This window comes from Pundamilia nyererei, unplaced genomic scaffold (genome assembly GCF_000239375.1).
Source record: "Pundamilia nyererei isolate P.nyererei 1_Seehausen unplaced genomic scaffold, PunNye1.0 scaffold00111, whole genome shotgun sequence".
Lineage (NCBI taxonomy): Eukaryota > Metazoa > Chordata > Actinopteri > Cichliformes > Cichlidae > Pundamilia > Pundamilia nyererei.
The window spans coordinates 1,666,479-1,680,255 of record NW_005187512.1 but is presented as its reverse complement, the minus strand read 5'-3'; the positions used below and the strand labels follow the sequence as shown (position 1 = coordinate 1,680,255).

General features: G+C 40.3%; 1 protein-coding gene across 2 annotated transcripts in view; it reads right to left on the bottom strand.

Moving 5' to 3' along the window:
• Positions 1–13,777, bottom strand: part of nrg3a (neuregulin 3a) — a 342,494-nt gene that overhangs the window by 6,273 nt on the left and 322,444 nt on the right. For both annotated transcript variants that reach the window (XM_005741540.2, XM_005741541.2), the window contains 2 exons: positions 6,479–6,594; positions 4,007–4,192 (listed from right to left, as the gene is read on the bottom strand). In XM_005741540.2, the coding sequence (XP_005741597.1) occupies positions 4,007–4,192; positions 6,479–6,594 (302 nt within the window). The remainder of the gene's footprint in view (positions 1–4,006; positions 4,193–6,478; positions 6,595–13,777) is intronic.

Genomic DNA, 13,777 nt, shown 5'->3' with positions numbered 1-13,777 from the left:
TTGTATGATGGATTATGCAGAAAAAGTAGAATTGGGCTGAAAGATCTATCGCTTTATCACCTCTTCAGGTTGTAAATCGTGTTTTTAAAAAGTAACTCAGTAACTAAGTAACCGATTACTTTTGAAAATAAGTAATCAGTAAAGTAATGGGATTACTTTGGGGGGAAAGTAATCAGTAATTAGTTACTGATTACTTTTTTCAAGTAACTTGACCAACACTGCTCATGACACTACAGTAAGTACTTTGTGTGATTTAGGTGATGAACTGCCTGCAAAGAGCATGCAGGAGACACATAAATGGCAAATGTAGATTGGCCGGTATCAGTGGATTCAGACATTATGTGGGCTTTGTCTTTAACCTGCCAGTACTATTGTACACACTAACATATATATGAAAGGGAGAGCTACAGCATCTTCTATATGTGCAGCAAATGCACTTGGATTCTTCTTCTTTCAGCTCCTCTGGCTCTATCTCACCTTATCCCCTAGCATCCTCTTCTGGTCCTCCTTCCCCATTCAAATATTATGCCCCATACTCTGATGTTGGCCCGCCTAAACTAATGCTTTACTCAATTGATCCAGCAGAATGCACATCACAACCAGTGGGAGCCCTTTGATAACCAAGATAAACTTGAAGCTGATGAAATTTGGACCAATCCAAGTCTGGTTTGCCAGGGTTTGTTTCTCACAGACTGCTTGGGCTAAAAAGAGGAATTATTTGGCCCAATCAGAGAGTCCTTACCAGGCTTACCAGAGCTACCACAGAAGCCTTGGGCTAACATATGAGCTGATTGGTTTGTGATCAGAGAACACTTGAGCTCATGTGGGCACTTTTGTTCTGACCAGACAGTTACTTCACTTTAAATCTAGGACGCCACTGATTAATCTGCTGACTGAGCACGTAATGGTTAATTTTAAAGGGGATTCCAGTACAGCCATATCCAGGCTGAGAGCTCTTACTGTGTTATCTGTTGTTGTTGAAGAATGTAGATAATTTTAAAAAACGGTAATAAAAACGGTTTAAGATTGCACTTCAGCAAATGCAATGGCTCTCTAGCATGCATCAACAGTCTCTTCAAACGTGTTCGGTTATTAAGACCTGGACTATAAATCTTGGTCCTTGCATATTGTTTATAAAGCTGAATTCTCTGTAAAATATCCTGTTACAAGTTTCTGGTTATGTAGCAGATCTGTACAATTTGTTTAAAGTCATCTTGTAAGTTCGGAAAATGTTGAACACAATAAAGGAAAACTGGTTGTAAAATGAAGACTTCATAGCCTAACCAAACTGGGTCAGTTGTCTTGTTTTAGCCATCAGTATATCAATCCACAGCTAGCTGAAATAGTTCTGGTGGTTATTACGGTGGGTTTGCTGCATTCCTTCAATTAAACAACTGAATTCTATAAGAATAACTATGATTATTTACATTAATTTAACAAAAAAGTAACTGATTCCGTTAAATTCGTGTTTGACATTTTCATTTCTGGTGGTGGACTTTAGGATTTGCAGGAAACACTTGAGTTGACCCGAGAGCCATTTGAATGGGACATTTGATTAAGGACACACTTATGCAGCTCAACAGTCGCTCTTTAGCGATGTTCATGCAAATGATGTGTAAATAAAGCTTCAGGAGCAGGGGGAGCTCACCTCCAATGCACATCACTGAATTTTTATACGCTGTTATATGAGTGAGAGCTTTTTGTCCAGCTGTGTCCATCTCCTCTGCCTCTTTATTTTAGTATGCATGTAGGTCATGCAGAGATTAATCCTGAGCTGGGACTGTTGGGACCTGAATGCCTGAAGTGAAGCTTGCCAGTCCAGGTGGGTAAAGCAGTGACTCATGATTCCCCCCTCAAAAAAAATGGGTCAGAGCACAGCACCTTTCACACCGAATACATTTCTGCTAATCATTCGCTCTGGCTGCTAAGCACATACAGTTTCATCTGAGACATGTAACACTGGAGGGTTACATTTGAAATCTGTGATTTACCTGACAGAGTACGACAAGATGCAGATGTCCAGTCTGAATCTAGTCCTTAAAAGCACGGACCAGGTGAAATGTTTCCCTTGAACTTGTGCCACAGTGCTGCAGACCACGACATAATGTGATCTCGTTTTTATCTTTTCTCAGCAGAGTGGAAACAAAATGGATGAAGGGGAGAAAAGTACAAAAAAGGAAAGAAAATGCTGGCTTTTAAAAATATAAAAACAGAATTGACTTTGAAATATTCGCTCTTGAAAACTGTCTGTCTGTAGCACGGCTGCAGTTTTCAGTTAATGATTTTTTTATTGAAATGACTCAGCATTTGGAAGATACAGAATGAAAGAAATCTAAAAAAAACCTCCAAACAAACCCAAGAATGAGGTGTCAATAAAATCTCCAGCCATCCTCGATCTTGAAGCAATCCTTACACCTAAAACCTGTCATACTCTACAGGCCTCAGTTCATGACGGTACAATTAGAAGACAAGTGAACATGCTTGTTTTAAAGGGCTGACAGGAGAAACCTCTCTCTAAAGAACACAGCAGCACATGTGTGTCTGAACTAACCGCAAGACTCGTGGAACAATGTCCTTTGGAAAGATGGGACTAAAGTGGAAATGTCTGGCCATAATGCACTGTGCATCGTCTGGAGAAAACTAAACACAGTTTAACTCAAAACATCTTTTATATTTTAGATTCTTCAAAAAAGCCACGCTTTGCTTTGATTACTGCTTTGCACACTCTTGGCATTCTCTCGATGAGCTTCAAGGATTTTCCAGAGATGCTGAGCACTTGGCCCTTTTGCCTTCACTCTGCTCATCCCAAACCATCTCCACTGGGTTTAGGTCAGGTGACTGTGCAGGCCAGGCCTTCTGGTGTAGTACTCCATCACTCTCCTTCATTGTCCTGTTGAAAAATAAACGATGGTCCAACTAAGCAGGATGGGATGGCATGTTGCTGCAGGATGCTGTGGTAGCCATGCTGGTTCAGTGCGTCTTCAAGTTTTGAATAAATCCCCAAGAGTGTCACCAGCAAAGCATCCCCACCAGATCACACCTCCCCCTCCATGCTTCACGGTAGGAACCATGCATGCAGAGACTATCCCTTCACCTTTTCTGCACTGCGAAAAGACATGGCGGGTGGAATCAGAGATCTCAAATTTGGACTCATCAGACCAAAGCACAGATTTCCACTGGTTTAATGTCCATTCTTTCTGTTTCTTGGCCCAGACTAATCTCTTCTGTTTGTTGCTTTTCCTTAGTAGTGGTTTCCTGCAGCTATCTGACCATAAAGCTGTATTTGTGCAGTTTCCTCTGAACAGTTGATGTAGAGATGTGTCTGGATCTCTGTTTGGCATTATCTGTAATTTCTGACGCTGGTGACTCGGATTAATTTATCTTCAGCAGCAGAGGTGACTCTTGGTCTTCCTTTCCTGGGGCGTCCTCGTGTGAGCCAGTTTTGTCATAGCGCTTGATGGTTTTTGTGACTGCACTTGGGGAATTTACTGTAGTTTAGTTCAGTTCTTATAGTAATGATGGACTGCTGTCGTTTCTCTTTACTTAGCTGATTGGCTCTTGCCATAACAGTTGTCAAATAGGGCTGTCAGCTGTGTACCAACCTGATTTGTGACAACACAACTGCTGGTCCCAACCCCATTAAGAAGGCAATAATTTCCACAAATGAACCCTGACAAGGCACACCTGTGATGTGAAACGATTTCAGGCGACATCATCATGAAGCTCACTGAGAGAAGGCCAAGGCTGGCCAGTGCTACTTTGAAGAATATAAATTATAAAACATATATGGAGTTATCATTTTTTTCTTTGCTACATAACTCCATATATCTTGCATATATTTGATGTCTTCAGTAGGTACCTCCAACTTTTAGTAATAAAATTAAAGAAAAACCATTAAATGTGAAGGTGTGTTCAAACGTTTGACTGGTAGTGTATATATATATTTATTCTTTTATGTGGATTAACATTTTTAATTTGCAGGTATCTACCTTCAGTAAATTCTTACCCTCTTTGTGCTTCTGCTTCCTTCTCAGATGAGTCCACTTCCTGAAGGTGCTGGTAGGCGGGGCCAGAATACTTGGAAACTCCAATTGGGTTTAATCTTCCTTTGGGTATGGGTGGAGTCCGGCGAGGAGCTGACCAATGGGCTGCCCGCATTCTCTGGTCAGGGCTGTGAGACAGGGAACTGCTTCTGAGGAAGATAAAAGAAGTTAAATTAATTTAAAAAGAGTATTTGTGCTGTTTAATTAGATTTTTGCAGTTATGTGTGCTGGCATGTAACTCTGTAATGTTATGCTAGCTGTGCACATTGATTCTTACAGCTCTGTTTTGATCACGGCTCATTTTAAATTTGCTTCTTTCAGCTGGCGTGTTGCTAATGCTCATTTCCAGCTCTAGTTGCTAAATTGGTAACCCTAGAGTTTATTTATTTACTAGCTGCTCATATGTCAGTCAACTCTCATTTGCCATTGCTTTAAGTACTTGTCTTGAACTTGGGAAAAGTTTAACTTAAAACTTGCCTACTTCAGCTTACTAGCAGCGAGTTCATCCATTGGTCCTAGCAGAACATCCATGTACAGTATTGCTTTGCAGCAAGCTCTTGCTCTTCTGGCCCAGAAACACCTTTCTATGTTTCTTGCTCTCTCTTGTTCACCTCATAAGTGAAAAAGCCAGGACACGTTCTCTTGCTTCTAACATTCTTTCTGAGCACATTCATCATCTTTAACTTCATGTATATGCTGATTATGTCATGTTATAAAAATCCCACACCAGTGGCTCCACCCCCATTTGCTGGCTGAACCTTTAAATATTCACTGTTGATCACTACCAAAACGCCGATCTTTATAGTTGTGTGATGAAAGTGTGAAAAGTGAGAATTAAAAATTGATAAAAAAGCTCCCTGTGCTGAAGTTCCAGGGTCCCCAAAATTATTACTACAGAAGGTCATGTAGCAGAAAAAGGATATGTGCTCGGAGTTTCATCAGAAGAAAAAAGGAGGAAAAAAACACCTTTGAAGAAACTTGCTTTACTCAAGAAGCAAATTCCCTCTTCATGCTGCTCTTGTATTTTGAGTTTAGCTTTAAAGTTTTTTCTTTTTTTTGTCCAAACACCATTTCAAGCTTTCATTCATAAAACGCTGCAGTTTTAAAGGCTAGATTTTCCTCTAAAAATGGGCTTCTTGGCTGTAACAACTGGGAGCTTACAGTCAGACTTTTAATAGTGCTGGCAGAGTTTTCTATAAAGGCTTTTATGTGAGATAAATCCTGCAACACTGAATTAGTCTTGGGCTGTTTTTTTCCCGGCTATTTTAGACTGTGGTGTCCCAGAACACTCTGGGATCCCGACAATAGCCTCTAACTCTCTCCCTGAGCTGATGAGGTTGCAAAAAACAAACCCTGATTGGTTTCTAATAAAATCATTTGTGGTAAGAGGAACCAAGTAATGTTTTTCTTCACAGAGAACAACCACATATAGAGAAAAAGGAGGGAGGAAAGTCTTGCAGGAGTTTAGCCAAAAGGTTAGACAGGTGGAATTTGTGGTTGGAAGGTTGTCTGATCCTATTTCTGGTTTGTCTGGGAAAATCTCATCTCAACTACTGCTTGAATCCACTTGAAGAAAGTAGATTAACCCCCAGCTGCTCCTGGAGTTGCTTAGCAGTAACAGGTAGAAATCCATGTGTGCACTGACAGGCGGATGCCTTTAACTGAACTGCCATAGTGAAGAGAAGGCCAAAAATAAAAGCATTACACATGACGTTTGACGATTTCCAACTGGGTCAGTGTTTAAAAGGGGTTGAGTTTAGATTTAATGATAAATTGAAAGTCTTTTTCACACACATGCTGACATGAAATCTGCTATTAAATCAGTGCTTCGTTTACCGAAATTCCCTTGAACTGTGAAATCAAAATACCGGCAAATGGTCTAATGTATAAACTCAATCTGCGGGAGCTCCCTGCAAAGTGCTGTGAATGTGTTTGCTCGTGTGTACTGTAACAGAAAAAAACAGCTTTGGCAAGGATTTGAATGTGAACTCTCAGAAGCAGACACTCCTGTGTGCGTGTTTGAGTGTATTCCTGCTGACGAACATGCCAAAATCCCAGGCAGCTCTGACACACCGCTGAACGCTGTGAGGAAAGACCGACTGGGATATACACGTCTGCGCTGGCTCGTGTTCTTCTGATTTTATCTCTGTCTCATCTCCTCTGTGTTCATGACTGTTATGGATATGCTTATTAATGTGTTTATAGCTATAATTATAATTACTATCATTCTTCTATAAATCAGCAATTAGCTTTGTCTGCACTGTAATGTGGATAATTCAATTTCTCTCTTCACTGAGTCTATGCTGATTACAGGAAAGGACATTGAAGTTGCCCATTGTTGCTATATTCTGCATTATTACCGTTTCCTGCAGTGAACAGAGGGGGAGTACAACATAAAGCCTGGACGTCTCTGCATGTGCAATTAAATGTCATACCTGTGATGTTTTACTGTGCCTCTGGAGCTTCTGGGTGGCGTAGTCGTGATGCTGCAGTGTGAAAAGCTGGACTCGCAGACGTTTCCCTGGCGAGACTGGGATGGCCGTTTGCAGCACTGGGGAAACAGAAGAGAAAAAGCAAAATAAATGCAACATATTGACGAATCCTTCACATGCATTTTAACACATGATGTTAAAGTTTGCGCAGACTGAATCTGCTCCTTTCTAATCATAATATATTTAGATTTTTTTAGACGAGGAGTGTCTTCTGCCTCGATTGTGGGGGCTGATCGTGAAAGAGTCAATTTATGCTGTTTCCGTCTTCTCCCACCTTTCACAACACAGTTCTTTCCTGACTGAGGTGTATTGTGCAGTGTGGAGAACAGAGGGAGGTTGCTGCTATCTTGATGAATTCAAGAGCACAAAGGCATCTGGTTGTGCCACAGCTCTTCAAGCAACAATGAACTGTGTCACAGATACCCTTGATTTCTGAATATTTTATGTTGCAACAAGGCAAAAAAGATAAAAAAAAAATAAGGCAAGATGGATTGCTGCATTGTGATTGTATGCATAACTAAGATGATTCAGGGTCTCGGGGTTATCCCTTAGTTATGCTGCTGTGGACTCCTGCAGGATTTCATGTCATACACTGAGCACTTCTTCTCCACTCACCTCTCCTCCCTCCCAACATGTTTATATACCCCTGCAGCATGTGCAGGGATCATAGGAGATCGTAGTATTTTGAGGCCTTTACTTCACATTATAAAAAGCCTGAATTGACTTTAAGTGAATATTATAGGTAAAAGGCAGAAATTCTAATAACTTTATTTTTTTATTTAATCACTAGTTTATCTTCTGTGCATTTATAACCTAGGGTACAGTCACACTAGTTTGAAGAGTGGTCGAATACTGAGGCATGACCGAAATTATTGCTACCATGTGATCTCCCTGCTTTGGGAAGCGCGATCAGGTCTGAAACCACTTGCAGTCAGCTGCTGTGTTCAAACCAGCTGTGCTGAGGCAGCAACAGAACGGCAATAAGATCGAGTGTGTCTACTATCAGTTCTTGATTGAAATAGATCAAGTTGTCACACACATGCAATCTTTTTGCAATAAGACAGTAAATAACTGATAATCTGTTGTCATCTCCATCAGATGTGTAGAGCGAAGCTTTCAGGAGCCACACATCAGGTATCAGCCTAGACTGAGTTTTACACATTTTTTTCTCTTTGAAAATAGTGTGACAGTTCAGATAAATCAGAGGAGGCCAAAAAAAGAATCGGTATGTAGTATGTTTATGATTCAGGGGTGTTAGAAATTTAAATTGTTATAAACTATTCCTCCATGTAAACCTGACATCTAGTTTTAGACGCCAACATAATGTATGTGGAAGAACATTGGCATTATTTACTGTAAGGTTCCGAGTTGTTGGTGTGTTGGTGCGGTTACTGTGCCACATGTATAAATGCATACATCGTTCCATGTTTTTCTGCAATGTGTGAAACTGCGATTTGGAGTTATGCACCAGCGCATCATTTCTGCAGAAACGATATGCGCACAGTTTGTTGGCTTTGCAACTGATGGCGCAGCCGATGGACAGGAACAGCCAGATTCTTGGGTGAAAAGGTCAACCCAACCTTGACAGTCATTCACTGCCATTGAGAGTTAGAACTTGCAGTTTTACATCATGTAAAATGAAAGAGAAAGTTTCAGAGCTGAATCATGTTTGTTAACTCTCAAAAGTCCAAATTACTCCTAAAAGTCAGCTGCTGTTCTCAGAAAAGCTCCATCCTTGTATGGAGATTTACAAACGTGAGCTTAAAAAAGAAGAAGAAAAAGAAAAAATAGCGATGTCTGCAGAAAAAGAGAAAAAAATCATCTGTGGAATGTTTCCTTAGGATTCTGCTATAAAGAAATAAACAACATTGCACTAAACTGACAGCACAAAGCATTTTTACATCATTTCATATTAAAAATTGAAGTTAAGTGGCACAGCTGGTCAAATGCCGCCACTTGAATGGGGGATTTAATTCTGGCATGTTAAACCATTTGTACTATTGTGTTTGATTGAGAGTGTCTGAAGAAGAAAGTGTGAGGCTGGGAATACTGCACAATATTACGAACCCAGAAATTATGAGTTATTCAGATGCGATACACTAACACAGTCCCATAGCTGCAAACATGACAAATGTGTTATATAATGGTGCATATGGAGGGAAGTAATAGAAAAACAGGGATGTTGCTCCGTGTATGCACACTGCTGAGAAAAGACATGGATGGGAAAAAAAACAAGGAAATCATGGATCTGAGGTACAATATCCAACTCTTGGTCCTGGGGGGAGCAGGAGAGCATCCTAGCTGTCATGAATGAGAGGTGGGGTACACCCTGTACAGTTGGACTGTCCATCACAGGACTAATACAGATAGACCACAACTCACAGCTACACCTACGGCTAATTTAAAAACCACCAGACCAGATCTCGGGTCTGTGGGAGGAAATGCGCACAGGGAGAAGATTCAAACTCGACAGTGACTCCAATGCAAAGAGGAGATTTGTACGCAAAACCTTGATGACATGAGCCCACTGTGTTACCCACTGAAAGCACTGATGTCTAAACAATATATTCAAATTATACACTGAGGCGACATAGACAATTTGTTCCTGTATTTAGTGTAATTCAGGCATTTGCAATTACAATAATTCATCTCTCATCATTAATAAGGTAATAAGCTGAACACACAATCAGCTGCCCATCACCTTAGTACAGTGTTTACAGTACTGTAAAGGATTTTACATTTACTAACAGGTGAGTGTGTACATTTTCCTTTGTGGTTTTCTTTGTGAGACAAAAGAAAATCCCTGGCTAGCTTTTAGTTCAGATTGTTACTCCAGGGGAAATTAATAAGCTTGTTGTTGGCATGCAATGAAATAAAATCCATACACTCAGAAATAAATGTACTCTAGGGTAAGCAACTCCTGGACAATGTAGTCAGTGTACTCAAGCTAATGGCAAAGAGGTGTTTTCAGTAACATAGAAGTACTTGGAGTTACTTTTCTCAGTAGGCAACATTACTGACTTACTTCCAGTGTGTCTGCACTGTCGGGTGTGTGTATCGTTCTGTTCTGTCTGGTGTTGCACTGTCTTTGTTTTATTTTTTTGTAATTTTTGCACATTTATGTAACCCTGTGTTGATGTTATATGTCATATGTAGCACCATGGTCTTAGAGGAACGTTGTCTCACTTCACTGTGTACTAAACCACTGCACATGGTTGGAATGGCAATACAGCCACAGACTTAACATTACTTTTTACAACATTAAGACTCAATGATTCCACTATTCATATAAATAATTACACTCATGGAGAGATGGACAGTGGGCAACACACTGCCCAATATAAGACGTTGAAGACGTTTCACCTCTCATCCGAGGAGCTTCTTCAGTTCTAAGAGCATTTGGTGACAAAGGACACTCTTTCGAGGATGCCAATGTTCTCATCTTGGACAGAGAAGACAGACGGTTTGAAAGAGGAGTGAAAGAAGCCATCTATGTCCAGTGTGAATGACCATCTTTGAACAGAGGCGGTGGTTTATGTCACCCACTGTCTGCCATCTATAATCCAGTTTTGAATTCCCTTCTCAGACGCCTTAACGCCCACTCACATCCTGGGCCATCTGACCTCAGGAAATTACATGATGGGGGGGCGCTCACTGTGGTTCACACCTTGACTCATGTGATTAGGTAGAGGATCAATAGGGGGTCCATGACCGTCTTGGGGGGACACTCCCATAGGGCTTAAAATCTGGGACTCTCCACCAATTGCTCTTAGAACTGAAGAAGCTTCTCAGATGAAACGTCTTCAAGAAACTTAAAGAAGTCCAGAAGCTTTTTTTCCAAGCAAGTAACTGCAAAGTAATGTTTAATAAAGGTAATACAAAATTAACTTAAAATATTATTTTTCTCAGTAGCACTGAAGCAAAATTGTTTCTTTTTAAAGTACATTAATATTCTAATGTAAAATGTTATTTTTAAAAGTAATGTTAGCCATCACTGGTCTGCTCTTTGTGCTATTTTGCCATTTTTTTGTTGGCTTAGTGAAGAAGTCGTCTTGGTGGTATTTGACCAAATTTACCACGTCCTTCAGTTTGTCCACTATCCATTCGTCCTGCGTAACTCCAACACATCTCTCAGTTTACTGCTTTCTCTTTCTTTTGCTTTCTCATCCACATTGATCCCTTATCCCCTCTTTCTATCTTGCAGCCTTCATGGCAGGATGTCTAAGTTAGCTCTATCACTGTACTATGTGGGTCTCAGGTTCTTTCTTTTAACTCTCCTTCTGCTCGTTCCACCTCTGGAGGGACAGATATGCAATAAAACAAAGCAGTTCTTTGATTCGACACTTCACAATGCGCTTGACAAAGCAAACTCAGTCAGCTACATGGCAGCTGCGAACTCCTGAAAAGAACACAGGACAGCACAAGAAAGTGCTTTGAGCTTTAAACTTTAAAAGGCTTAAATATGCAAGAGGACTGCTGATTTGATTTCTTATCTATAACACATAGTGGTTTGGATCTATCTGGTGGTGACAGTTTTCTCTCCTCAGCATTATCTCGCCATCGTCTAGACAGTAACTTCCACACTTTTGTAACTTAAGTAAGCGAGACCTACTTTTGTACAATTCTTTCCTCCAACTTACTTTTATGTCTTCTACAGTTTGATGTCTGACTAACAAGACTGTCACAGACACAGTCCCTTTAGTGGACCCTCTCCAGGACACCAGTCTCGTTAGCATCACAGATGCTGCCATGGTGATGTGACCATGCAGACAGTGGAAAACCTCATTTGTACCTCAAAAACCACGACACACTTTCTATAATTATTGAAGTCGTGTCATTCTTTATATAGGCTACCATCTGAACTGAAGTGGGCGCGTCAGATGATCAGAGTATGTTCAGTGAATATTATCAAAATGTATTTGTAAACAATTTAAACTTTTATCACTGAGCTACACTTACTACCATAAAATAATGCAGAAAATCAGAGTGCTCGCTTGATTCATGGCCTCTGTAAAAGGAGGATATTTCTTAGGGCATTGCTACCTTAAGCTAGACAATATATATTGACCATATAGGCTCGTGAACACAGAACCCTGGTATCTGATGTTTGTTTTCCAAAAGCTAAGAATGTCACAGAAAAATGGCTTCAAAATGGGACTTCACAAACCAGCGGGTAATATGTCCATCTTTTATATGCAGTGGCATGCTCCAGGGTTTGTCAAGCTTCATAAAATCATGTTTCGGCCTCTGCTACTTTGATTGGTTTACTGTAAATCTTTAAACAATCTGCAACTGCGATAGTAAATCAAAGGACTTCCCCTGTGTTTTGCCCTCATGGAATGAAATAAAAAAATGAAATGATTTCTAAGAAACGATGAGTTAAAACCAAATCGTCATGTAGCTGTATCACAGGCTCTGCTCTCGTTTTGACACCGTGTACATCCGAGTCGCTAATTGATGCAGAAACTACCAGTGAGAAATTATTTTTTCCCCGGCCACTTAAATCAGGAAATCAGATCATTTAAGAGTGGGGAAATCGCACGAGTGACCTGTTAATTAATTCAGTGGATGAAACTGTATCCACCTGTGCTAGTCATAACTAAAGGAATGCCCAAGGTAAGTCATAGGAAATGCTTTACTTTTCCAGTAACACACAAAGTATTGCGTTAAATGAATTTACCCGTTCGCTGCCTAGCAGCTCAAAGAGAGGAAAGTGCCTTCGATCTGTTAATGCCGACTCTGCGAGGTTCAGCAGCCACTTTTTTTCAGTCTGAAAATAGATTTAAGCTTAAGAAAGATCGCCTGAGGAAAAACTGGAAACTGTGTGCATGCGTCATCCAGCAATACTGACTGTTTATAGAGGTCATCAATATAAATGTAATATTTTTTTGCACAGCTGCAGGCAAAGAAACTCTTTAGCTCCACAAACGTGAGCAGATACAACCAGCAAAAGTAATCATGGCTTTGACAGTGACTCTGCGCCCAGTCTGGACGCTCGTGGTGCGTGGAGCACATAAAACAGCTGCATGTGTGCGTGAGCGAGCGCACATGTACTTTAATAGATGTTTTAATCTCTAAGATAGGCACTATATGCCTCTAGAATTTTTCTTTTCATCTTTTTAAACACTGACAAACTATGTGGACTGAACCAGAGATGGTTTTATGATTCGGGCAGCCATCATGGAGTCTTTAACTGTTTCACAGCTAAACACATGCACTCCAGTCTCAGAAATACGCTTAGCATAGCGGGCTCAGTACAGCGCCGCTCATGATGAAGTCAGGGCAGTTTTAATTATGCGGAAATGGCAGACGGACTCTGTGGGACACCTCAAGAATTCATGATAGGGTGGTAAAACCTGATTGATAGAGAAAGACTGACTCGCTCAGAGCTGCTCTTTAGTTCACTGCTTAATCAAATACTTCCAACAAAGGGCCCTGCGGTGCTAATCAGAAGTGTTCATTTTCTATTGCTGGCCACTGCTGGAATGTTCTGCCGACTTTGGCGTGACCCACATGATCACAGGGGTCTAGATCTACTTGTAGCTACTGCAAAATGAGATGAAAAGTACGAATCTAAATGAAAGTTGGGCATAATAATAAAACGAAAATGTGTCTGTGTAGTGAAAAAATGCCACAGAAATGAATGTGTGTGTGGCTGTTTTGTGTGTGTGTAAGATCCTAATACACCATTGACCCCATGCTTGTTGCTCTCCTTTCAGAAATTTTAGTAATTGATTGCCTGCAGACAGAAATCAATGTGATTCTGGGTGCGTAGGCACAAAATAAACAAATGCTGCTCATTTGCATGCAAGTTCCCCAAAGACTGTTGTAGAATTTAAATAAATAAAAGAAGATTTCAAAGCAACATTTATGCACTAAAGATCCGCCTTGTTTTTCCACCACAAAACATTTTTTGGAGTCAGTAAACAATAATCAGTAAGGAAAACAAAAGCCAAAGTGCTTATTTTAAATAATTTTCTGTACAAATTTATGCAATGTGCATGTGATATTCGATTATAGTCTACTTTTTTCAATTCTTTGCAGAAAAGATCATTAGTTATTGCAAAATAACACAATAATAATTGAAGTGCACCATAAGAGGGAGGCAATAATGGTCATTTACACTTCAATCACTATCCGTTAAATGACAAAGACATCTTTAAAGGCACTGTCAACAACACACGTGTTTTAGTAAAAAGAGCGTTGCTACTAATCTGGTGTCTCTCATCAATAAGACGAGTG